General features: G+C 38.2%; 2 protein-coding genes across 2 annotated transcripts in view; one reads left to right on the forward strand and one right to left on the reverse strand.

Moving 5' to 3' along the window:
* zgc:103755 (uncharacterized protein LOC449988 homolog) overlaps nt 1–1,628 on the reverse strand; it is a 113,486-nt gene extending 111,858 nt beyond the window's left edge. Inside the window, exon 1 of the mRNA XM_063007691.1 lies at nt 1,495–1,628. The gene's annotated coding sequence lies outside the window, so the exon portion shown is untranslated. The remainder of the gene's footprint in view (nt 1–1,494) is intronic.
* A 2,130-nt stretch (nt 1,629–3,758) lies between these two features.
* On the forward strand, nt 3,759–17,471 carry LOC134324864 (G-protein coupled receptor family C group 6 member A-like). The gene is made up of 6 exons (XM_063006744.1): nt 3,759–3,967; nt 5,007–5,295; nt 8,077–8,808; nt 12,783–12,998; nt 13,105–13,222; nt 16,372–17,471. Exons 1-6 carry the CDS (start codon nt 3,759–3,761, stop codon nt 17,469–17,471), a joined length of 2,664 nt encoding a protein of 887 aa, XP_062862814.1.
* The last annotated feature ends 9,052 nt before the right edge of the window (nt 17,472–26,523 follow it).

The raw sequence follows: 26,523 nt of genomic DNA on the forward strand, positions 1-26,523 counted from the left end.
CTGACTGGCTGACTGATTGGATAAGTGAATGAATGACTAGATAACTGAATGAATGAATGAATGAATGAGACAGCACTGCAACCTGCAGCATCATTTCAATATTTATGTAACGCATGACAGCACTGTTACTACTGCATAATTTCATTATCTAATAAAATGACTGACTGGCTGACTGATTGGATAAGTGAATGAATGACTAGATAACTGAATGAATAAATTAATGAATGAATGAATGAGACAGCACTGTAACCTGCAGCATCATTTCAATATTAATGTAATGCATGAGAGCACTGTTACTACTGCATAATTTCATTATCTAATAAAATGACTGACTGGCTGACTGATTGGATAAGTGAATGAATGACTACATAACTGAATGAATGAGTGAGACAGCACTGTAAACTGCAGCATCATTTCAATATTTATGTAACGCATGAGAGCACTGTTACTACTGCATAATTTCATTATCTAATAAAATGACTGACTGGCTGACTGATTGGATAAGTGAATGAATGACTACATAACTGAATGAATAAATTAATGAATGAATGAATGAGACAGCACTGTAACCTGCAGCATCATTTCAATATTAATGTAATGCATGAGAGCACTGTTACTACTGCATCATTTCATTATCTAATCAAATGACTGACTGGCTGACTGATTGGATAAGTGAATGAATGACTACATAACTGAATGAATGAATAAATGAATGAATGAATGAGACAGCACTGTAACCTGCAGCATCATTTCAATATTTATGTAACATATGATGACACTGTTACTACTGCATCAATTCATAATCTAATCAAATGACTGACTGACTGGATAACTGAATGAATGAATGAATGAATGAATAAATGAATCAATGAATGAATCAATTAATGAATCAATGAATCAGCACTGTAACCTGCAGCATCATTTCAATATTTATGTAACATATGAGAGCACTGTTACTACTGCATTGTTTCATTATCTAATCAAATGACCGACTGATTGACTGAATGAATGAATGACTATATGAATAAATGGCTGGCTAAATGAATGAATGAATGACTATATGAATAAATGAATGAATGAATCAGCACTGTAAACTGCAGCATAATTTCAATATTTATGTAGCATATGATGACACTGTTACTACTGCATCATTTCATTAACTAATCAAATGACTGACTGACTGACTGATTGAATGAATGAATGAATAATTGAATAATTGAATAATTGAATGAATGAATGAGACAGCACTGTAACCTGCAGCATCATTTCAATAGTTATGTATCATATGATGACACTGTTACTACTGCATCATTTCATAATCTAATTAAATGAATGGATGACTGGCTGAATGAATGAATGAATGAATGAATGACTGAATGAATGACTGGCTGAATGAATGAATGAATGAATGAATGAGACTGTAAGCTGCAGCATCAGTACAATAACACAGCTAAGCAGCTACACCATCAGAATGAGGAGCGCTGTAGTGAATACCTGTGTTAGTATGAGGAGGAAATGAGCGGGTTTGCTCTCTCACACTGAACCTCTCTCATCATCAGTAGGATAATTTACAGCCTTCACCTTCTCCTTCAGTTTTTCTCCTCTAACACTCCTCTAATGTTCCTCTTTTTCTCCTCCTCTTCTCCTCCTCCTCCTGTTCTTTACTGCAGCCACCGGCTTCACTCTCATTTCCGCATACACACACACGCAACATAACACGCTCCGCCAATGCCCGCCCACCCCAGGGTTGCCAGAGCCATTTCTATTAAAAACTGAATAAAAATAACACAAAACAAATCAATAAATAAAACAATGTATAACATGTTATTATTTATTATTATTATTATTATTATTATTATTATTGCTGGTTGTTATTTAATTACTTAAGTTAAGGCAGGTAATTTATAAATTGTCATTATTATTGCAATTATTATTATTATTATTATTATTATTATTGTTGATTTATTATTATTATTAATAATAATATTATTGTTGTTGTTGCTGTTTGTTGTGATTTAATTACTTCAGTTAATGCAAGTCATTTATAAATTGTCATTATTATTACTATTATTATTATTATTGTTATTATTTTTTTTATTGTTGTTGTTTGTTGTGATTATATTACTTCAGTTAATGCAGGTTGTTTATAAATTGTCAATATTATTATTATTATTTGTATTATTATTATTATTATTATAATTATTAGTATTGTTGTTGATGATGCTGCTGTTGTGATTTAATTACTTTTGTTAATGCAGACCATTTTAAAATTGTCTTTACTGTTATTTTTATTATTATTATTACTACTATTACTACTACTACTACTACTAATAATAATAATAATAATAATACTTGCAGTTGTTGTTTGCTATTTATGTAATTATGTAAAACCTTGTTTTGTTTTGTTTTTTCCACACCCCTTTTCCAGTGACTGTAACTGTATGATTGCTTCACTACACCTGCATGAATTAGGGTCGATTACATGTTACTGACGTGAATTGACTTTAGGCCATTCTGAGCTCTCAATTCTGCACTTATTTTTAAACCCCTTTCATACCATTGTTTGTCTGATCACTGAAAAAAGACTTGAGAAACTAAGACCACAAGACCTTACTGGCCTAAAAGTGGTTTCTGTTTGGTTGATACTAACTTGAACCCAGCAGTGATACTGAGATCTTTTGGAGAGAGAAAAAATGACTAGCATATTTGTGTCACATCCTTAATAATGTCTTGCAATCCTGAGTCACATAAGTCACACAATCCTATCTGTCTATTAAAGCCTATTTAATCTATTGGGTGGTGGATCATTCTCAGCACTGCAGTGACACTGACATGGTGGTGGTGTGTTAGTGTGTGTTGGGCTGGTATGAGTGGATCAGACACAGCAGCGCTGCTGGGGTTTTTAAACACCTCACTGCCACTGCTGGACTGAGAATAGTCCACCAACCAAAAATATATCCAGCCAACAGCACCCCATAGGAAGCGTCCTGTGACCACTGATGAAGGTCTAGAAGATGACCAACTCAAACAGCAGCAATAGATGAGCGATCGTCTCTGACTTTACATCTACAAGGTGAACCAACTAGGTAGGAGTGTGTAATAAAGTGGACAGTGAGTGGACACGGTATTTAAAAACTCCAGCAGCGCTGCTGTGTCTGATCCACTCATACCAGCATAACACACACTAACACACCATTATCCACCACCTAAATAATACCTGCTCTGTGGTGGTCCTGTGGGGGTCCTGACCATTGAAGAACAGGGTGAAAGCAGGCTAAAAAGTTATGCAGAGAAACAGATGGACTACAGTCAGTAATTGTAGAACTACAAAGTGCTTATATATGGTGAGTGGAGCTGATAAAATGGACAGTGAGTGTTGAAACAAGGAGGTGGTCATAATGTTATCTTATCAGCAACAAATTTCCATCTTTTAAATTTTGTAATCCAGTTTCATAGCAGCTTTTTTCATTAGAATTGTGTGAAAAGTTGGTGATTATGATCTCTCCATGATACCTACAGAACAGGTTTCCTTCGAGGAAGTATAATATAACAATTTACACATTACAGCAACACAAGCAGTCCTGTTTCCCTGTGTAATACAACTGAAGGAGTTGTGAAAAAATGTGACGTCCTAAATGAAAACCGGTAAAACAGCCAGATTATCACAACAGTCCACACTTGGTCTTCAGAGCTGGATGTAACGTCTATTGTAAAAAGTGCTATATAAATAAAGTTGACTTGACTTGACTAATGTGGAAATGATTCAGGGTGACATGTTGAAGTGGATGTATGTGTTGATCCCAGGCTTTGTGCTGGTGCTGGGTTCTGGAGATACTTGTGATGATGAGGTGTATAAATGTCAAGCCTGGGCTGAGGGAGATGTATATGTTGGGATGCTCAGCTCCTGTTATGCAAAAGTGGAGGATCTGTATTCACGTGAAAAGCCAGAGAAGTACAACTGCTCCGAGTGAGTCCTTTATCAAGACTTCTGCATTAATTAGAACATCTATGATAAGTTGTAATGAATTTTTTTTTTTTTTTTTTTTGCAAATAAAGCAGCTGATTACCTACTTATATAGATAGAAAGAAAAAAACATTAATAATTATTTTAAAATAAAGCTGAGAATTTAGTGGCTAGACTATATGGATACTATAGAGGTTATCTCCCTGTGTGTAGACACCAAACCAGCCAAGCGCACCATTAGTGGGCTAGAATAACCTTTATTTATTTATTTATTTATTTATTTAGCAGCAGGCACCCAAAGTGACCATTCATTTATTTCTTTATTTCTTTATTTCTTTATTTCTTTATTTCTTTATTTCTTTATTTCTTTATTTTTATTTATTTATTTATTTATTTACAACAGGCACCCAAAGTGACCCTATTATTTATTTATTTATTTTATTATTATAATTTTTTTATTTATTCATTTTAGCAACAGGCACCTAAAGTGACCCTTTATTTATTTATTTATTTGTTTGTTTGTTTGTTTGTTTATTTATTTTTTATTTTAACAACAGGCACCCAATGTGACCCTTCATTTATTTATTTATTTATTTAGTTATTTATTATTTTAACAACAGGCACCCAAAGTGACCCTTTATGTATTTATTTATTTTTTATTATTTTAGCAACAGGCACCCAAAGTGACTCTTTATTAGTTTGTTTATTTATTTAATTATTTATTTATTTATTATTTTAGCAACAGGCAACCAGAGTGACCCTATATTTATTTATTTATTTTTTATTTTTTTTATTTTATTTTTTTATTTTAGCAACAGGCACCCAAAGTGACTCTTTATTTATGTATTTATGTATTTATTTATTTATTTTAGCAACAGGTATCCAAAGTGACCCTTTTTTTTTTTCTGAGTGTGTTCCACTAGCTTATTTTCTCACATTACACTTATATGTATTACAGCCCATGTTTCCCTGTTACTTTTTTAAAATGTTGAATATATTGGTTATATTGATCTAATTATTTTAACTCTCTTTGTCTTTTCAGCTTTAACCTGGTATCATTCATGAGGATGCTTAGTGTCATTCATACCATTGAAACCATCAATAACTCCAGCTTTCTTCCCGGGGTTCGGCTTGGCTACTACATCTGTGATACATGCTCTCATGCAGCGAAAGCCATTCAGAGCACACAGCACATGCTGTCTGTAAACAGCTCCCAGTCTGACCAGTGTGGGCTCATAGACAAACCAATGGTAAAGGTTATTATTGGAGCCCGGTACTCTGAGGTATCTATTATCGTAGCTCGCTTTTTGGGTCTCTACATGGTGCCACAGGTATGATATGATACTAAAATATTACGTATTTAATGCACTCGGAAGTGTATGTGACATGTGGTACGTGCTAACAAAACATATTTAACAACAACAAAGACACAAAACAGGGGTACACAAGACAAGATGCTATGCTAAGAGCTAACGCTACTCTGAACATGAACAATGATAAATCTAAACTAAATGCTAACACTAATCTAAACATACATGAACAAAACTAAATGGGCAGTTGTAGCCTGGCAGTTAAGGTACTGGACTAGTAATCAAAAGTAACTGGTTCAAGCCCCACCACTGCCAGATTGCTGCTGTTGGGCCCTTGAGCAAGGTCCTTAACCAGCAATTGCTTAGACAGTATACCGTCACAGTACAGTAAGTCGCTTTGGATAAAAGTGTCTGCTAAATGCCGAAAAAGTAAATCTAAATCTAAATGCTATGCTAACCACTAAGCTAACGCTTAACATGAACCTGAAGAAGAAGCATGAGCAAACTAACAAGAGCATGAGTGGACTAATAAGGGCAGGAACTAGACACAGGCATGAACCAGACACGAGCATGAACTAGACAAAGGCCTACCCTACCCTACCCTACCCTACCCTACCCTACCCTACCCTACCCTACCCTACCCTACCCTACCCTACCCTACCCTACCCTACCCTACCCTACCCTACCCTACCCTACCCTACCCTACCCTACCCTACCCTACCCTACCCTACCCTACCCTACCCTACCCTACCCTACCCTACCAACATGAGCAAGGAACCAAACAAACATGGCAAAGTCAAAATAGCCCTCCCAGAATGACCCACAGCGGCTTCCTTAAATCCTCTAAGCATTCAACCTAAAACAAGGTGCAGCTGTGGCCCATCAACAGGAGACAATCACAAAAGGGGCGCTTGCTTGAGTCTGAGAGCAAACACAAACACTTCTCTAACATGTGCTCCCGGAGAGAGGGGCGTGGCACATGACTGGATACATGACAGCCAGCTACCATAAGCATAATATTAGCTAGATTGGTAGCTAACTAGGGAGCTCCTATTGTTTTTAGTGTTTTAAATAGCTCAAAAAATGCTGGCTAGCACATCGTATTTTATACACACAATCAGTTTGTATAATGTTTAAAGTAAATTAAAAGTTCACTAAACAGACTAGCAGGTTGGCTGGTTTCATTTTGTGACCAGCAAAAACCAGCACGAATGCTGGTCATTTAGATGGTCTTTCATAACTATTGGCCTAAATTGTCAGTATTTTAAGACCAAACCTACCCCAAATAAACCAGTGCTCATTTCCCAACCAAGCCAACATAAAACAGCAGAAACAAGCTCAGACAAGCAGATTTTTTTATATATAATCCTATGTTTATTAATTTATTTTTACTAACCACTTCATCCTGGTTAGGTGTGAATATACCCTGGACATGGGCCAGCTCAGAATGGCACGCACTTGCTTACACCTAGGGAAGACAATAAACCTTCCGCATGTTCTCATGTGGTGGAAGGAAACCTGAGTACCCAAAAGAACCCATTCAGGCACGGGATAAACATACAAAACTTCTCACAGACAGTTACTGTAAGCAGAGAACTAACCCACAGTCTTAGAAACCATGTTGCTGTACAGTACCATCCTAACCAGCTGCTTTTTTTAGGACTAACCAAATATGTTTAATTTTATTTCAAAACAAGGCAGTTTGAAAAGCATTAATGAATCTTTTCTACAATAAAAGATCCTTCCTAATTATAACAAGTTTTTATATAGAAATCAATTAGGAATCCTAATTTTAAATTTTCTGCATTTAGCAGACGCTTTTATCCAAAGCGACTAACAGCCTAGCAGTAGTCTTGCGGTCAAGGTCCAGTAATTGGAAGGTTGCCAGTTCAAGCCCCACCACTGCCAGTTTGTCACTGTTGGGCCCTTGAGCAAGGCCCTTAACCCTCAATCGCTTAGGTTGTATACTGTCACAACTGTAAGTCGCTTTGGATAAAAGTGTCCACGAAAATGGCAAAAAAATGTAAGCAATTTAAAGGCCTTGCTTAAGGGCCCAACAGTGGAAATCTGGCAGCTGTTGGGCTTGAACCAGTGACCTTAATTACCCTTTAAAGCTGTACTATTTTTTCTAGTAAAATAATAAAATTGATGGGTGGCACTATGGCACAGCTGGTAGAGTGGATGTGTAGGTGTTATTGGACCTCACTGTCACTACTGGACTGAGAATAGTCCACCAACCAAAAATATCCAGCCAACAGCGCCCTGTGGGCAGTGATGAAGGTCTAGAAGATGAACAACTCAAACAGCAGCAATAGATGAGCATTCATCTCTGACTTTACATCTACAGGGTGGACCAACTAGGTAGGAGCGTCTAATAGAGTGGAGAGTGAGTGGACACGGTATTTAAAAACTCCAGCAGAACTGCTGTGTCTGATCCACTCATACCAGCACAACACACACTAAAACACCACCACCATGTCAGTGTCACTGCAGTGCTAAGAATGATCCACCACCTAAATAATACCTGCTCTGTGGTGGTCCTGTGGGGGCCCTGACCATTGAAGAACAGCATGAAAAGTATGTAGAGAAACAGATGGTGTGTGTAAAACCAGGAGATGGTTTTAAAGTTATGGCTGATCGTTGTGTGTGTGTGTATATATATATATATACACCGTAAAAGCGTCTGCTAAATGCCATTACATATACTGTATATATATATAGAAGAAAAGAAAGAAAGAAAAGAAAGAAATAGAAAATATGTTTATCACTAAGTCATCATTTCCATTTTTGTTGTTTGTACAGATCAGTGCGAGTTCATCTGCAGAAGCATTGAGCAACAGACTGCGCTACCCCGCCTTCCTCCGCACCATCCCCAGCGACATCCACCAAACCAAAGCTCTGGCCAAACTCATGTCACATTTCAAATGGGACTGGATTGGCGTGGTTTATGGAGACGATGACTATGGCAGAGATGCCCTCCAAGGCTTCCTGAGTGAGGCGGAGATAGAGAACATTTGCACAGCCTTCGAAGAAACGTTACCTTACTACCTAGATCAGAAGGACATCAACGATATGATCAAAAAAGTAGTAAACACCATTAAGTCCTCTACAGCTGAAGTTGTGCTGCTGATCTTGAGGGAAGAGCTGGTGCATATGCTCTTCACTGAGGTGATTAAACAGAATATATCACGCACCTGGATAGGCAGCGATGCCTGGTCGATAGCACAAAATCTCACACGAATAAAGGACATCAACAACATAGGGAACATACTGGGGTTTACTTTTATTACCGGCCCCACTCCAGGCTTTAAAGAATATCTGCAAAAGCTCAGCATCACTCCAGGTACTCGGAACAAGTTCATAGAGGAGTATCAGAAGATGGGGATAAACAATGATTATTTAATAAGCATGATGGATATCGGGCAGACATATGCTGAAAGGCTGGCAGTGCTTTCCATCGCTCATGCCCTGAAGAAGCTTTTAGACTGTAATGACACTGTTTGTTCAGGAGAAAAAGATTTTCCATCATGGAAGGTAAGCTGGACATAAAGATGTAAGAAATAAAACTGTGAATCCTTTTGAATGCTCTGAAGTATTTATCTGGGTCATAGGGACTAAAAAATGCATGGACAAGTACATGGACACCCCTATTAATTAATTTTAGCCAAACTCATTGCTTACCGGATTAATGATACACCTCTGTGGTTTAAGTTTGAAAAATTCTCTTTCATGTTTTAGCCTGATTTAGTTCCTGTAAATAAAGCTACATCTTTAAAAAGACATGGTTAAACCGCTCCGGTGGTGCAGCGGTAAAACACATTAGCACACCAGAGCTGGGATTTTGAATACATCATATCAAATCTCAGCTCTGCCGTCTGGCTGGGCTGGGCGGCCACATAAACAACGATTGGCTTTTGTTCACAGGGTGGGTAAGCCGGACCAGGGTTCCTCATAACTGGTGCAGTTGGGGAATAATGCTGATCAGGGTGTGGCTCTCCGTGCACAAGACTGGTCTGCATATGTACTTGCCTTATGCAGGTGAAAAGAGTCAGTCGGTACTGATCACGTTTCGGAGGGGGCGTGTGTCAGTTGCGAAGCTCCTCAGTCAGCAGTGGAGGGTTGTATTAATGGAGGTGAAGCGTAACACAATCAGGGTAATTGGAAATGACTAGGTAAACATTACCTTACTCTAGTTTAAGTAAACAACAGTCCAAGAATACAAATCTGATAAAACTCTGTTAGAACCATAGGTTTTTTGTCTTTTTTTTCCCAAGAAATAAATAAGAGTGTTAGTAAGTAAGTACAAGTCAGCTTAAGTGTTTAGTAAAGAGGTGATGAAGGTTTTTAATAGTTTTTTCAAGACAGCGAGAGACTCGGATGTTCGGACAGACAAGGGAAGTTCGTTCCACCACTTGGATGCCAGTACAGAGAAGAGCCTTGATGCTTGTCTTCCTTGAGTTCTGGGTGGAGGATCAAGTCAAGCAAGACTAGTGGCTTGGAGGTTACGTGGTACAGAGCGGGGTTTGATTAGACCTCAAAGGTAGCTTGGGGCTGGTCCATTTTTGGCTTTGTAGATGAGCATCAGTGTTTTAAACTGAATGCACGCAGCTACAGGAAGCCAGTGAAGAGAACGCTGTTGGTTTCCTCCAACAGTCCAAATACATGCAAAGTGATGAATCTTGTGTAATGAGTAACTACCATTTCTGTCATGAATGTAACCAAGTGTGTCAAACATGACGTTACAATCCTAATAAATAAAATAAATTAGTGGTCCATTAAATTTTTAGCATGAAGAATACTTATTATTTATCTCATGCCTTAACATGCCCCAACTGGACCGATTTACTTGTTTGTTTTGGGTCACTGAACCTACAGTGTATCACAAAAGTAAGTACACCCCTCACATTTCTGCAAAGATTTTATTATATCTTTTCATGGGACAACACTATAGAAATAAAACTTGGATATAACTTAGAGTAGTCAGTGTACAACTTGTATAGCAGTGTAGATTTACTGTCTTCTGAAAATAACTCAACACACAGCCATTAATGTCTAAATGGCTGGCAACATAAGTGAGTACACCTCACAGTGAACATGTCCAAATTGTGCCCAAAGTGTCAATATTTTGTGTGACCACCATTATTATCCAGCACTGCCTTAACCCTCCTGGGCATGGAATTCACCAGAGCTGCACAGGTTGCTACTGGAATCCTCTTCCACTCCTCCATGATGACATCACGGAGCTGGTGGATGTTAGACACCTTGAACTCCTCCACCTTCCACTTGAGGATGCGCCACAGGTGCTCAATTGGGTTTAGTCCATCACCTTTACCTTCAGCTTCCTCAGCAAGGCAGTTGTCATCTTGGAGGTTGTGTTTGGGGTCGTTATCCTGTTGGAAAACTGCCATGAGGCCCAGTTTTCGAAGGGAGGGGATCATGCTCTGTTTCAGAATGTCACAGTACATGTTGGAATTCATGTTTCCCTCAATGAACTGCAGCTCCCCAGTGCCAGCAACACTCATGCAGCCCAAGACCATGATGCTACCACCACCATGCTTGACTGTAGGCAAGATACAGTTGTCTTGGTACTTCTCACCAGGGCGCCGCCACACATGCTGGACACCATCTGAGCCAAACAAGTTTATCTTGGTCTCGTCAGACCACAGGGCATTCCAGTAATCCATGTTCTTGGACTGCTTGTCTTCAGCAAACTGTTTGCGGGCTTTCTTGTGCGTCAGCTTCCTTCTGGGATGACGACCATGCAGACCGAGTTGATGCAGTGTGCGGCGTATGGTCTGAGCACTGACAGGCTGACCTCCCACGTCTTCAACCTCTGCAGCAATGCTGGCAGCACTCATGTGTCTATTTTTTAAAGCCAACCTCTGGATATGACGCCGAACACGTGGACTCAACTTCTTTGGTCGACCCTGGCGAAGCCTGTTCCGAGTGGAACCTGTCCTGGAAAACCGCTGTATGACCTTGGCCACCATGCTGTAGCTCAGTTTCAGGGTGTTAGCAATCTTCTTATAGCCCAGGCCATCTTTGTGGAGAGCAACAATTCTATTTATCCCATCCTCAGAGAGTTCTTTGCCATGAGGTGCCATGTTGAATATCCAGTGGCCAGTATGAGAGAATTGTACCCAAAACACCAAATTTAACAGCCCTGCTCCCCATTTACACCTGGGACCTTGACACATGACACCAGGGAGGGACAACGACACATTTGGGCACAATTTGGACATGTTCACTGTGGGGTGCACTCACTTATGTTGCCAGCTATTTAGACATTAATGGCTGTGTGTTGAGTTATTTTCAGAAGACAGTAAATCTACACTGCTATACAAGCTGTACACTGACTACTCTAAGTTATATCCAAGTTTCATGTCTATAGTGTTGTCCCATGAAAAGATATAATGAAATATTTGCAGAAATGTGAGGGGTGTACTCACTTTTGTGATACACTGTATGTACCACTACACTCACAAATACAATTTTGAATTAAAAATTTTATTTGGACATACATTGAGACCTCATTTACAATAAAGCCAAATAATAATAAATAAAAAAAAACCTCATGTGTGACAGTGCTATCCACTTAGCCACCGTGCCGCCCGGGTCAATGTATTGTTGCCCCCAGGGGCGTCGTAGTGGGGTGAAAAGTGGAACTGAGTTACAAGGGCCCCAAGTCGGGGGAGGGCCCTTGAGGAGTCTAGAAGGAGTCTGGACTGGGGTGAGGGGGGCCCATGGGCACTGCTTGTGCATAGGGCCCAGAATTTGGTGCTACGCCCCTGGTTGCCCCTGTGTATGTCTGTTAACCTTTAAGTAATGGACCACTACAAACACATATTCTTGTTATGCGTTAATACAAGTTTGAATTCAAAATGTAATTTCGACACACATCATTTACCATATAGCCATATAAAAAAATATAATTAGTTATTTAATAAATTAAGGATAAAGTATGAGAATGAAGTGGCAAGTGACACAAATGAGAAACTTAAAGATGATTAATAGTGGACATATTAAAACAACCAAATAGGTAAAATAATAAAGCCCTTAAAAGTAAAACACACTAGCCCATCAGTGCTGAGATCTTGAGCTCTTGAGTCAAATCTCAGCTCTGCTATCAGCCGGCCGGGTGCCTGCACAGACACATGATTGTTTGTGTGTCTGTAGGGGAGGGAGAATGGCTGAAGCAGGATTCCTAGTCACTGGTGTAAGTGCGGCATCTGCTGACTTGTCAAGCACAGGGGAGTGTGTGAGGGGGCTGGGGGTGGTACAGCTGATCACGGATAGCAGAACATTTTGTATGCAATGCATTAATGTATATACCATAAAAAGTTATTTATTTTAGATTTTTTTTTTTTTTACATTTTATTAGTAATTGTTAATAATCAAGTAATTCTTTGACATGGATTTAATTTGTATGACTTAAAACAGCTGTCATATTAATTAATTGTTTTTGATTATTTAGACTCTTATCTACGTTTCCTCTATTTCTTTTTCAGCTCCTCAAGGAACTAAAGCATATCAACTTTACTCTGGACAATCAGATGTTCCATTTTAACACATCTGGAAATTTCGTCAACGGATACCATTTAATTAAGTGGGTGCAGGACATCCCCAGTAGACTGAGATATTTTGATGTTGTTGGGGGGTATGACCTGGAGCAAAAACAAGTTCATATTGATAAAACCATTGTGTGGTATAATTCCAACAATACGGTGAGTGAGCTGCTATCACAGAACATTCGATTAAATGAAATCTCTGGTAATACAAATGTGTGTAATGTAACATAATAATGTATTCTATTATAATATGTTCTTTTAGAAACCAGTTTCTGTTTGTTCTGAAGTTTGTCCTCCTGGAACAGCGAAAAAACTCTCAAAAACCTCATGTTGCTTTAACTGCACTGACTGTTTGGAGGGCACCTACTCTAACGGAACTAGTGAGTATGATCCTGTTATTACTACTGTGGTAATTAATATGTGATTAATAGTCATTCTCAAAGGACCACCAAGGACCACCTACCAAACATACTTTTAATTTATAGCATTTAAACAGATCAGACGTAACATTATGACCACCTTCATAACTCACTGTTCTGCTGCTATGAAGCCCCATACAGAACAAACTGTGATGCATTGTGTATTCTGACACCTTTCTATCAGAACCAGCATTAACTTCTTCAGCAGTTTGAGCTACAGTAGCTCGTCTGTTGGATCGGACCACATGGGCCAGCATTCGCTCCCCAGGTGCATTAATGAGCCTTGGTTTCCCATGACCCTGTCACCGGTTTACCACTGTTCCTTCCTTGGACCACTTTTAATAGATACTGACCACTGCAGACCAGGAACACCCTACACGAGCTGCATTTTTGGAGATGCTCTGACCCAGTCGTCTAGCCATCACGATTTGGTCCTTGTCAAACTCGCTTAAATCCTTACGCTTGTCCATTTATCCTGCTTCTAAAACATCAACTTTAAGAATAAAATGTTCGCTTGCTGACTAATATATCCCACCCACTAACAGGTGCCGTGATGAAGAGATAATCAGTGTTATTCACTTCACCTGTCAGTGGTCATAATGTTATGCCTGATCAGTGTATAATTTTAACCAAAGCATGAAACAATTGTTACCAAATGCAATTCAAGCAATTGAGGGTTAAAGACCCAACAATGGCAATCTGGCAGTAGTGGGGCTTAATCCAGTGAATTCTAAATGCAAGTAAGAGATATAGTTTACCGAATTTAAAGTTCTTGTTCTTAGCAATGACTGAAAATCATTGGCAACATGGCAACCTCATAGGTGTATACTGCACACTGGTGACTTACATTTAAATCCAATTCAAATTTACAAAAACTGTCCATGTTTGGCCATGCATTGATCACTTTGTGGCACTTAAGACAACCACAGAATAATGCCTCCCCTTCTTACATGTGTAACTATAAGCTCTCTCACAGCAATGCAGTTTGCAGGGCGCCCAGGTGGTGCACAGATGTAGAGATTCTCAACTCCTCGGTTTGAAACTCAGTGTTACCACTGGTCGGCTGGGTGCCATCTGGCCGACAGTGCCTGCAGCAGATACTAATTGGCCAACGTATCTGCAAAAAGGGAACCGGACTATGTGTGGGTGGGATCTTCATACTCCGTGTAAGGACGCGGATTGGCGGAAGAGACGCATGTGCAGAATGCAGGGGCAGGGGAGAAAAGGAGGGCTGAGCATGTGGCGTGTGCAACGACATGCTCTCCTCAGATGCAATCGGGTATCCCTCAGCAGCGGAAGACAAAATTGAGTGCACTAAATCGAGAGGAAAATGGGGAGAAAAATGCGTAAAAAAAAGAAAGCATTTAAATTTTATTAAAATTGGTAAGAATGTTTAAGAATCATGGCCTTAATTGTCTTGTACTATTCCGTAGGCATTTATGAAACTAGCTGACATTACCAATGTTTGTTTGTTTATTAGGATTTTAACGTCATGTTTTACACTTTGGTTACATTCATGACAGGAACGGTAGTTACTCATTACACATGATTCATTAATTCACAAGGTTATATCAAACCCAGTCATGGACAATTTAGTGTCTCCAATTCACCTCACTTGCATGTCTTTGGACTGTGGGAAGAAACCGGAGCACCCGGAGGAAACCCACACAGACACAGGGAGAACATGCAAACTCCACGCAGAAAGGACCCGGACCGCCCCACCTGGGGATCGAACCCAGGGCCTTCTTCCTGTGAGGCGACAGTGCTACCCACTGAGCCACCGTGCCACCCAGGCTGTTATTAACATACAAGTGCTTGTTATAGTGGTGGTGGTACCATGGTCATACTTTTGTATATTTAGCAATAGAAACATTAAGGAAGAAAAAACTTAGGTAGACATAAAGGACAACCTTTTAAAACACATTCAGACTGGGTTGTTTTTGGAGTGCAGTTACACACTGTACAGACAAAAGTATGTGGACACCCTTGCTATTTATTAAGTTTGGTGTTTTCACACACTTAGGTGAGTTAAATTAATTACATTAAAATAATAACCCTTTCCTCTAGAGACATAAAGCTTTGCTTTTAACCCCACTGAACACCTTGAGGATAAATCGGAACATTTATTGTGTGTTAGATCTTCTTGTCCTACATTAGTAGATTAAGGATTTTTTGATATATTGGGCACCAATTTTCACAAACTCACTAAAAAAAATGTTAATGGACAGCTTTTCCAGAAGAGTGGATCTTTATGTGAAGTTCACAGCTTTGGAACAAGATGTCCAACATATGTCGATCAGCCATAACATTAAAACCACCTCCTTGTTTCTACACTAACTGTCCATTTTATCAGCTCCACTTACCATATAGAAGCACATTGTAGTTCTACAGTACAATTACTGACTATAGTCCATCTTTTTCTCTGCATGCTTTGTTAGCTCCCTTTCATGCTGTTTTTCAATGGTCAGGACCCCCACATGACCACTACAGAGTAGATGATATTTGGGTGGTGGGTCATTCTCAGCACTGCAGTGACACTGACATGGTGGTGGTGTGTTAGTGTGTGTTGTGCTGGTATGAGTGGATCAGACACAGCAGCCCTGTTGGAGGTTTTAAACACCTCACTGTCACTGATGGATTGAGAATAGTCCACCAACCAAAAATATCCAGCCAACAGCGCCCCATGGGCAGCATCCTGTGACCACTGATGAAGGTCTAGATGATGAGCAACTCAAACAGCAGCAATAGATGAGTGATCGTCTCTGACTTTACATCTACAAGGTGGACCAACTAGGTAGGAGTGTCTAATAGAGTGGACAGTGAGTGGGCACGGTATTTAAAAATTCCAGCAGCGCTGCTGGGTCTGATCCCACCACCACTATGTCAGTGTCACTGCAATGCTGAGAATGATCCACCACCTAAATAATAGCTATTCTGTGTTGGTCCTGTGGGGGTCCTGATCATTGAAGAACAGGGTAAGAGGGGGCTAACAAAGCATGCAGAGAAATAGATGGACTACAGTCAGTAATTGTAGAACTACAAAGTGCTTCTATTATGCACCAAGTTATATTTTTATCTCAGTAACTAAATCCCAGTCTAAATTCTTACAGATCTTCAAAACTGCCTTCCATGCCCAAACGGTACCTGGTCACTAAAAGGACAGCAGCACTGTGAGCCGAAGAGGGAGGAATACTGGATGTGGACTGGACTGCAGGCAATCATCTTTTTGGTCTTTGCTGTCATAGGATTCGTTCTTTTGCTAATTAACCTGGTTATTTACTTGGTGTTTTGTGAGAGTCCTGTCATCAAACAGGCTGGAGGCTACATTTATCTCCTTATTATGGTCGGGCTGGTTTTCAGCTATTCTAGTGTCCTACTCTTCATAGGCAAACCCAATAAGGCAATGTGTCAGGCTCGTCATACTTTATATGGCTTAGGTTTCTCCCTCACTGTCTCGTGCATCCTGGTAAAAGCCCTACGTACCTTTATAGCATTTCTTCCAAGATACCGCCAACACAACGTCAAGAAGATCTACAAGCCTCCTATTATTATTACCCTCTGCACTTTTATTCAATTCCTAATCTGCACCTTCTGGCTGATCTATGATTCTCCATCTGTGGACATCATACAATCTAAAGAGAGCATGATAATCACTTTTCAGTGCAAAGAAGGTTCCGGCATAGGTTTTGCCATTATGCTTTCCTACGTCGCTCTGCTTTCACTCATCTGCTTCATATTAGCTTTCAAAGGCCGGAAGGTTCCTCAGCGATTTAATGAAACTGGCCACATAATTTTGAGCATGCTGATATACCTGTTCGTGTGGGTCTGCTTCACCCCCATATATGCTGCGAAGATCTTAGAGCGTTCCTCCATCCAAGCCGCGGCTATTTTGGTTTCATCTTACGGCATAGTCTTCTTCCACTTTGTCCCCAAGTGGTACATGGCCCTCTGCAAAAAGAAGGATGAGGTCTCCGTGGATGCATATATTGCTCACGCATGCTCTAACAGACCATCGATAGACTCCAACCTTTCAATCCTGACAGGGGTTGGATCGGTAAGGTCGGAGACTAAACTTCATGTTGTACTTTCACAGTCCAGCATGGACTCGAACGATACCGGGGTTGGCAGCACAAAAAGTGGTTTAGATGATGAGAATTCCAATGCCTACCAGTCTACCATACGAAAAAGATTTCACAGAAGATCTATTTAAAAGTTTATCTAAGCAATTGTATTAATCTATACAAGTATGCTTGTTTTAAAGGGGTGTCTTAGAATCAATAGAAAAAAGTAGCAGAAGCCTGGAAACTGCATAGGTGTAAAATTGCACTCAGGTCATTTTATATAATCTGAATAGGCTGCCCAGTAAATGTGTCTATGTGGATGTAACTTACTTTATCTAATTTGCTTTAAATATTATAAAACAATAGCATGTTAGAAGTATTGTATGTCAAACATAATATAATTTGGGTAGCACTGTTGCCTCACAGCAAGAAGGTCCTGGGTTCGATCCCCAGGTGGGGCGGTCCGGGTCCTTTCTGTGTGGAGTTTGCATGTTCTCCCCGTGTCTGCGTGCTATAGGTACCTAGCCACTAGGATGCATAAACAGTGCATTGTAGTGCCGGTCCCAAGCCCGGATAAAGCCCGGGTTGTGTCAGGGAGGGCATCTGGCATAAAAACTGTTCCAAATCAAAAATTAGATCACGATCAGAAAAACTTAATATAATAATTCAGAATATTTTTTCACAGCACTTTAAGTCCCATTATTAAAAGCCACTGAAGACCGCCAACGCAGTGAACTTTTTGAACATGCAGATGTGTTTGTAAGTATCTGCTAAGAAATTGAGCAATGTTTGATTCAGCGTAGTTCTTTTGGATCTCCTTGCTTCTTCTTTTACAAACAATAGGTTGAGGTCAATATGGAGGCATGATTTACTCATGCATACAATAGCAAACCATTACTTGATACAGGTTTATGAGTAATATAACTATAAATATGTTATAAACTAAAAAATAAATAAATAAATGAATAAAATAAAAAATAAAATTAATAAAAAAAAATAATAATAAAAAAAAATCATCTACAGTGCATTTACTATAACATACACTAAAATGTATAGTGTACTTAAGACACAGTTCACCAGATTTAAAGTTCTTGTTCTTAAAAATGACTGAAGATCATTCTGAAAGCTTTACCTGGTAAAAACATGGCAACATCGTATGTGTTTACTGGACACTAGTGCTTCCATAATAAAAAAAAAAGGTGCCCATGTAAGGAATATGTTCAGCTGTGCATTGATCACTTTGTGGCACTTAAGACAACCATACAATAATGTCTCCCCTTCCCTTTTGTTTATCACGACAACATGTAGTACATATGGGTGAGAACAATAAAAGTGGGCACATTAGATTTACATTTTTATTTTTGTCCTTTCATGTTCTACACTCTTTTCATAAACAGTGTAGAATATTAGTAAGTGCATGTCCCTTAATTGTGCAACTTAAGTATTCAGGTACATCACTTTTATTATACTGATTGGACCATGGATTCTTTGCTCAAGCATTTCTAGGGTTGGCAACACTAACAGTACTGAATCAAATTCCAGCAATGATTTGCTCAACATATTAAAAATGTTCCATGTAGCAAACTATGAACTTATTTATCTAAATTTTTGTGGTAAGCCATAAACATTCATTTTTAATAGAAATAAAATAATTGTACAAAACAAAAATCTTATAAAGACATGATTTTGTAGATAATAAGTCACTGGTGATTTCCATAATTTATCACTTGAACAATATTAGTAAGTGCTTGTTCCTCAAGTATGTAACTTAAGTGCATCACTTTTTACATACTGACTGACACATGGCCTTCTGTGTACTGAATCAAATTGAAAGAAATCCATCAATGATTTGCTCAACATATTAAAATATTGCTAAGTTCCATGTAGCAAACTATGAACTTATTCATCTAAATTCTTGTGGTAAGCCATTAACATGCATTTTTAATAGGAAGAAAATAATCATACAAAACAAAAATCTTATAAAAACATGATTTTGTAAATAATAAGTCATTGGAATCATCCATAAATTTAATTAATGCTTTCTGGACCTGCTACTACCATTACATTTACATTTTCTGTGTTTAGCAGAAGGTTTACCCAAAGCGACTTACAGTACTGTGACAGTCTATTGTCTAAGTAATTGCTCAAGGGCCCAACAGTGACAACCTGGCAGTGGTAAGACTTGAACCAGCAACCTTTTGATTACTAGTCCTGCACCTTACCCACTAGGCTTGATAATACACTGTGCTTACTGAAGATCTAACATTGTTTATCCTTCAAAGTTTTTATTTTAATTGGAAGGCTTGGGAACTATTAAAAGAACTGAATGCCCGGTAAGCTTAACTCAGGCTGTTAAAAATAGACAGCTTGGTTAGTATTATAGGTCTGGAGATAGTTTATTTATAGAAGTAACCTTTACACTTGGATTACTGATTTAATGGTGCCCAGTGTATCTTTGAACCATTGAATGGATCTGTAGACCACATGTATGAGTTAGTTTGGATATGTACTGGTGAGCCCCCCCCCAAATATGTACAGTACAGGCCAAAAGTTTGGACACACCTTCTCTTCAATGTTTTTTCTTGATTATTTTTATTTTCTACATTGTAAATTAATACTGAAGACATCCAAACTATGAAGAATTATGTAGTGAACCAAAAAGTGTTAAACAAACCAGAATATGTTTTATATTTTACCAACTCTACCTCCAAAAATTCACTCTAGACAAGGCACAAACATTCATTGAAAACCATTCCAGGTGGAAACCTAATAAAGCTGGTTGAGAAAATTTCAAAGAGTGTGCAAATCTGTCATTAAAGCAAAAGATGGCTACTTTGAAGAATCTAAAATATAAAACATATTCTGGTTTGTTTAACACTTTTTTGTTTACTACATAATTCCATATGTGTTCCTTCATAGTTTGGATGTCTTTAGTATTAATCTACAATGTAGAAAATTAAAAAAAAAATTAAGAAAAACCACAGGAATGAGAAGGTGTGTCCAAACTTTTGGCCTGTACTGTATATGGAAGTGCTTAGTTCATAACAGCTGTACATGTTATGGTCAGGGCTATATTAAATGTTGGAATGGTAGTTACACATCACCTGAGTGACACTGCTAACTGTCAAAGTCTTATAACCACATAATCAGTTGAAGTATCTCAAAACAGCAATGGGTGCTCACTGGCAGCCATGGTAACTACCCACCAACATTAGTGGAACAAGCCACAAACTACAGGTTGCTAGGCAGCCAAAACTAAGTATTTTAGTATAGTATTTGATATGGACCAACGTAAGGGTACTGTGACTTAAATTGCAGATCATTTTAATACTGGTGATGAAGTGAATGTGTCACACCACTCTTTACAAGGCCACTCGTAGTTCCCACGCTTACCCCTGTGCTTTGTTAAAAGAACTAACAATGTGCATGCAGGTGTTGGGACTAAACACTGGTGCAATGAAATAAGGTCGAATAGTGTTTTCTCCAAGAACAAGTGAACGACTGGGCATGTGTGCAATGTTTACCCATGCAAAAGATGCCACCCAGTTGAACTGTAGGACAATCCATTGTGTATTACTGTAATATGATAGGCTCCAGACCCTCAGTTAGCTTCATTAGAATGATATGATTGTTACTGTATGAATATGATGAATAATGAATAAAACTGGCAAACTACAAAGATTCATGATTAACAAAACACAAACAAGATTAAATTAGTACCTAAACACTCACACTGTAATATCAAACCTGTAAATTACTATGTCTGGCAAGCAGGAACTAATCTGTTGCACATTGTTTACCATGGCTGCAGTTATTGTGAAGAGATTAAGACTAGAAAAAGTACCCCTTTCCGGTTTAAAACTGTATTAACTGCAATAAATTAACACAGCACAACTTTTGCAATGTCAGACCTGACTGTCAACTACTTTTATGTTTTAAAGTCACCCTTTAGGACATTTTACACTTTGGGTCTACTTGAAAACCTAGTAAGCTCTCTACATAGACGCATTTCACGTCATCCTACGCACGCTCCCGAGAAGAAGGCTGTTCGAATTCTTAGATGCTTTAAAAATGCTGCCTAGTCAGGTACCTTAAATTTGAACAGTATTTTTTCTGAATAATGAGGGAGCATTTGATGCTGCCTTAGCGGTGAAGGTAATCCCAGCATTCAGTGTGGCACAACTTTTCTCACAAAAAATTACAAATATGGTGGATGAATGCGGAGCAATGAGCAGAGTTATTTTAAAATGTAAATAAATTATTATTGATTTTTAATTTGTATAAAGGTGTACAAGTGTCATTTATTTGCAAATTCGGGGCTTGTCAGCAAATTTAACCATTTTCGGTACACGGAGGGAGATTGTAGTTGACATGCTAGCGTGTTGTGCTACCTCATCCCATTGGTTTGAATGGCATGAGGCTAACTGTGTTAGTTTAGTAAGGAAAAACTGGCGTAATTGCTGTCTAAAGAGCACGTCCGAATAACCTGATTTATAAGTAAGTCGATGACTTATTAGAATCCTCTCTACTTAGGCCACTGCAAGTAGGCAGTAGACAGCAAGGCAGCTCACTATGTTTTTGAGCAGACCCTATGTTTGATTTTTTGGGACCAAACCTGGGATTGATTCTGGGCTTGTTTTGGGGGAGAGCATCATTATTGTGTTTGTCCAAAATCTTGCTTAACTTCTTGTTTATTGTAACATCTTGTCTATTGTACAGAGAATTAAAAAAGATACAATGTTTCTTGTTAAAATTTTATTGTTAATTTTAATAAACTGCATATTTATTTAAAGCTTTTGTCTTGCTTATCACTGATTCATCATTAAGATAAAGACTTTCAGTCATGGATGCTTGAATAAATACAAAAAATGCTTTTAAGAGTTGTAGTTTCTTGTTTTTAACAAGTTTTTAACACATGTATAATATCAAATTATACACTGATCAGCCATAACATTAAAACCACCTCCTTGTTTCTACACTCATTGTCCATTTTTTCAGCTCCACTTACCATATAGAATCACTTTGTAGATCTACAATCACTGACTGTAGTCCATCTGTTTCTCTGCATGCTTTGTTAGCCTGTTTTCACCCTGTTCTTCAATGGTCAGGACTCTTCCAGGACCACTACAGAGCAGGTATTATTTAGGTGGTGGATCATTCTCAGCTCTGCAGTGACACTGACATGGTGGTGGTGTGTTAGTGTGTGTTGTGCTGGTATGAGTGGATCAGACACAGCAGCACTGCTGGAGTTTTTATATACTGTCCACTCACTGTCCACTCTATTAGACTCTCCTACCTAGTTGGTGCACCCTGTAGATGTAAAGTCAGAGACGATCGCTCATCTGTTGCTGCTGTTTGAGTTGGTCATCTTCTAGACCTTCATCAATGGTCACAGGACGCTGCCTACAGGGCACTGTTGGCTTAAATATTTTTGGTTGGTGGACTATTCTCAGTCCAGCAGTGACAGTGAGGTGTTTAAAAACTCCAGCAGCACTGATGTGTCTTATCCACTCATACCAGCACAACACACACTAACACACCACCACAATGACAGTGTCACTGCAGTGCTGAGAATGACCCACCACCTAAATAATACCTGATCTGTGGTGGTCCTGGGAGAGTCCTGACCATTGAAGAACAGCATGAAAGGGGGCTAACAAAGCATGCAGACAAACAGACGTCAGTCAGTAATTGTAAAACTACAAAGTGCTCTTATATGGTCAGTGGAGCTGATAAAATGGACAGTTAGTGTAGAAACAAGCAGGTGGTTTTAATTTTATGGCTGATCAGTGTATATAAATATATTGTATATATACTACCTTGTGGAAACAGGGGAAAAGGCTCTTTACTATTTTACCATGAGAAATAGTATGTGTCCTTGTGTGCAAAGTGAGGTTTATTAAAATTTGAGGATGATTTGGGTTGAATTGGAACATCCATTGCAAGCTGGCTTTCTTCTTTCTAAATGCAAATTCTCACAGACAAGAAGTTTAGTGGCTGTTATTGCCACAAAACGAAAGCCAGTTTCATATTAACGTCCACAGTTTTGGGATGACGTCCAAAAATCTTATGAACAGGTGTCCACATACTTTCAGCCGCATAGTGAAGACAGACGGCATGTCTGCTTTTACTGCCTACTTTCTTCCTGGGGTTTTAATGGTGAGAGGGAAAAGGATTATGGTAATACTCTGTGTCTGTGCTCAGACTTAATAATCCGCTCCTCACCAACAAGATATGTTCACCTTACCTGCCACATATGAAAGCTTTGTAAGATTTAGTTTCCAAATTGTAGGCATAAATATATAGTTTACCTTTGCAAAGGTAAAGTGTAATATTAAATATATGATACAGTCATACACAGGTATAAAAGGAGCATACCAAATAAGATAAGCCTAGAGGTATAAGCAAGGATGAGCTGAGATTTGCCTGAAAGATTTGTCTAAAAAGTGTCAATAAATAAACCAACTGTTTAAGAACAGCATTCATATATATATATATATATATATATATATATATATATATATATATATATATTGCAAGAACATTTTTACCAATTAAAAAGTAATTAAATTATGATAAAATTATTTGATCTAAATTCTTTTTAGAAAGCCAGCCAATGCCCATGCAGAGTTGTTAAGATCTACCCATCTTTCAGTCAGTTATTTAAAATGACTGTTCACATTAGCTGGAAAAAGTGAGGATCTTTTCCTGTTCATAACCCCCCACATAAGAAACTGTTACTGTTGTGGAGGGCCGGACCAATAGGGTGAACTTCATTCTGCTCAATAATAATAAGATTTCTCTTTATTGCCTATTGTCTTTATCTTTCAGTTCTGATAAGCTGTTACTGTTAAGAGTAAATGTTACAATCAGAAATTGAAAAGCAGACAGAGTAAAAACATCAACATTATTTCACTGTTTAATCAACTTTCTTGAAAACAAATGTGAACAAAATGTGCAGTAACTTTACACAAAGTGCTATTTGGATCACAAAGCTGATCTTAACTGCTCCAGTCCTGGATGTGTCAAACTTTATAAAAAGTCTGTGTTAGTTTGGAGTTTAGTTAGCGAAGATTCAGATGTGTTGTGAATGTATTTCTCCGTGTTTAGTACCGTAACAGTGATATAAACCCTAGATTTAAATTGTGATTTAAACCATCACACCATCCAGCTTTACATCTGACTTTTGAAGTTCTTGTCTTGTTAAAAACTCGATCGTCTCCGTCAGTCGCACTCAATTCTGTTCGCCGACACTTTACGGTGAAGCTGGATAGTGGATACACTCGCACACACGTAAATCCAAACTTGCGGAAATGTAAAGAAATAGCACTCCAGTCAAAATAAAACAATCCTGTTATATGTCATGTGTGATGTACATTTATTTACGTCTGATTTTTAATTGCCACTGACTTTATGCGGACCAGTTGGGGATGGCTCGCGGGCCGAATGTGGCCGTGCAATGGCCAGGTCTGAGCTTGAGTTATTTCTAACTCACAACCGCAAAATGGAAAATGATGTGTGTTATCGCTGTACAGTATAAACACAATGTTGCTGTGTTAAAGCAGCGCAAATTGCCACAGTGACGCATGTGTAAAGTGGCACAAACATAGCCCGATAAAAATCATTTGATTAAAAATTTTTATCTTGATAAATTTTTTAAACTGCAGTTAAAATTTTAACGTATATATATATATATATATATATTTAACCATCTACAGTGCATAATATTAGCAAAAGTTCAGGAATCTGAAAAAATCTATGTGAGTAAAGGGCAAAGCCAAGACCCATGTTAAAGCACTGTGACCTTTGCTCAAGCAGCACTGTCATTAAACAGACATGCTTTGTAATGGGCACCACATGGCACATGGGAATTCTTTAAAAACCTAAAATGGACCATACCATTTCTAAAGTGGACCATACCATTTCTCATCTCATCTGCCTGCCTTCTCTGCATATGTTCTCTGCATATATCGATATATTGATGAAAGTTACAGTTTAGCCAACTACCCCCCCCCCCCCCCGCACTATTGTTTTTAACCTCTTTTGGCGGGAGCCCTGTAATTCCAACCATGAACAATGCCCTGAAATGCTGTTGACTTATCTGTTGACTTAATAGATGTCATGTTCTCCAGTTCCAGAAAAAAATGGTCAAGATTATTATCAGCTTAAAGTTAAAAAGCCAGTACACAGCACATTATGACACCATAAGAGCTAAAAGAACTGTATTAAACTGTGTCAGCCTTGAAACGATTATAAAACCATTTCTAAGACTCTGGGACTACAATGAGTCACAGAAAGAAATGATGTGAAGGAATTACATACTTTTAGAAAGAAACTTCAGGGAATTCTATAAACACACTGGGAAGGAGTATCCACAGTTTCCTCATACTATAGTCTGTGTTCTCGGCATAAGCTGTAGTACAGTTCTTTCCCACAGCTTACACTACACCAAATATTCAGACTGGCTGCGTATTGGGCAACAAGCTGCAGGACTGGTGTTACTGGGTAATTTTTTCTTTTCAAAACATAACAAAACAAATGTAACCGCTATGTCACCTTATATTTAAAAATGAACCAAATAGAAAATTTTGAATTACACTTTTAATTACCCTATAGCTGTTAAATAAAATTCAAGAGGCTTTATTGTCATTTAAGTTATATATACAGTAAGTACACAATGAAAAGAGACAACGTTCCCCCAGGACACCAGGGTGCAACACAGAACACAAAACAAGTGCAAACAAAACAATATACAAAAAATAATAATAATAAATAAATAAAAATTAAATAAATAAATAAGTAAAAATAATTAACTGAATAATTAATGGTCAAAATTAATGAATAATGAAAAATAACTTATATTTAAAGTTAAAAACGTGCAGAGGGACACAACTTAGAACGTGGAGCTCTGGAACGACTGCCACCACGTTACACAGTAGATTAGAATTAATCCTTTTCAATGTATAAAAAAATAAAATTTGAGATTTCTCTATCCACAGTATGCAATTATTAAAGGATTTAGAGAATCCAGAGAAATCTGTTAGAACACATTGTCTTAATAACTAGCTAGCTTTTATCATACATACAGTATGTATTTATAGAATATAATAAAGTTATTTTTAAATACATATTTGTGTAAATATGTTTTGTATGATTTGTTGTAACATCATTGCCTTTTAAATTAATATGGAGATGTCTAGA

Source organism: Trichomycterus rosablanca, chromosome 13, assembly GCF_030014385.1.
Source record: "Trichomycterus rosablanca isolate fTriRos1 chromosome 13, fTriRos1.hap1, whole genome shotgun sequence".
In the NCBI taxonomy this organism is placed as follows: Eukaryota; Metazoa; Chordata; class Actinopteri; order Siluriformes; family Trichomycteridae; genus Trichomycterus; species Trichomycterus rosablanca.

What these genes read in the sequence shown, in the direction of transcription:
- LOC134324864 (XM_063006744.1), top strand. Translation starts at nt 3,759, where the DNA reads ATGATTCAGGGTGACATGTTGAAGTGGATGTATGTGTTGATCCCAGGC. An exon ending in AAGATTTTCCATCATGGAAG is followed by an intron (nt 8,809 to 12,782) that starts GTAAGCTGGACA and finishes TTTCTTTTTCAG; the next exon opens with CTCCTCAAGGAACTAAAGCA. An exon ending in CACCTACTCTAACGGAACTA is followed by an intron (nt 13,223 to 16,371) that starts GTGAGTATGATC and finishes AAATTCTTACAG; the next exon opens with ATCTTCAAAACTGCCTTCCA.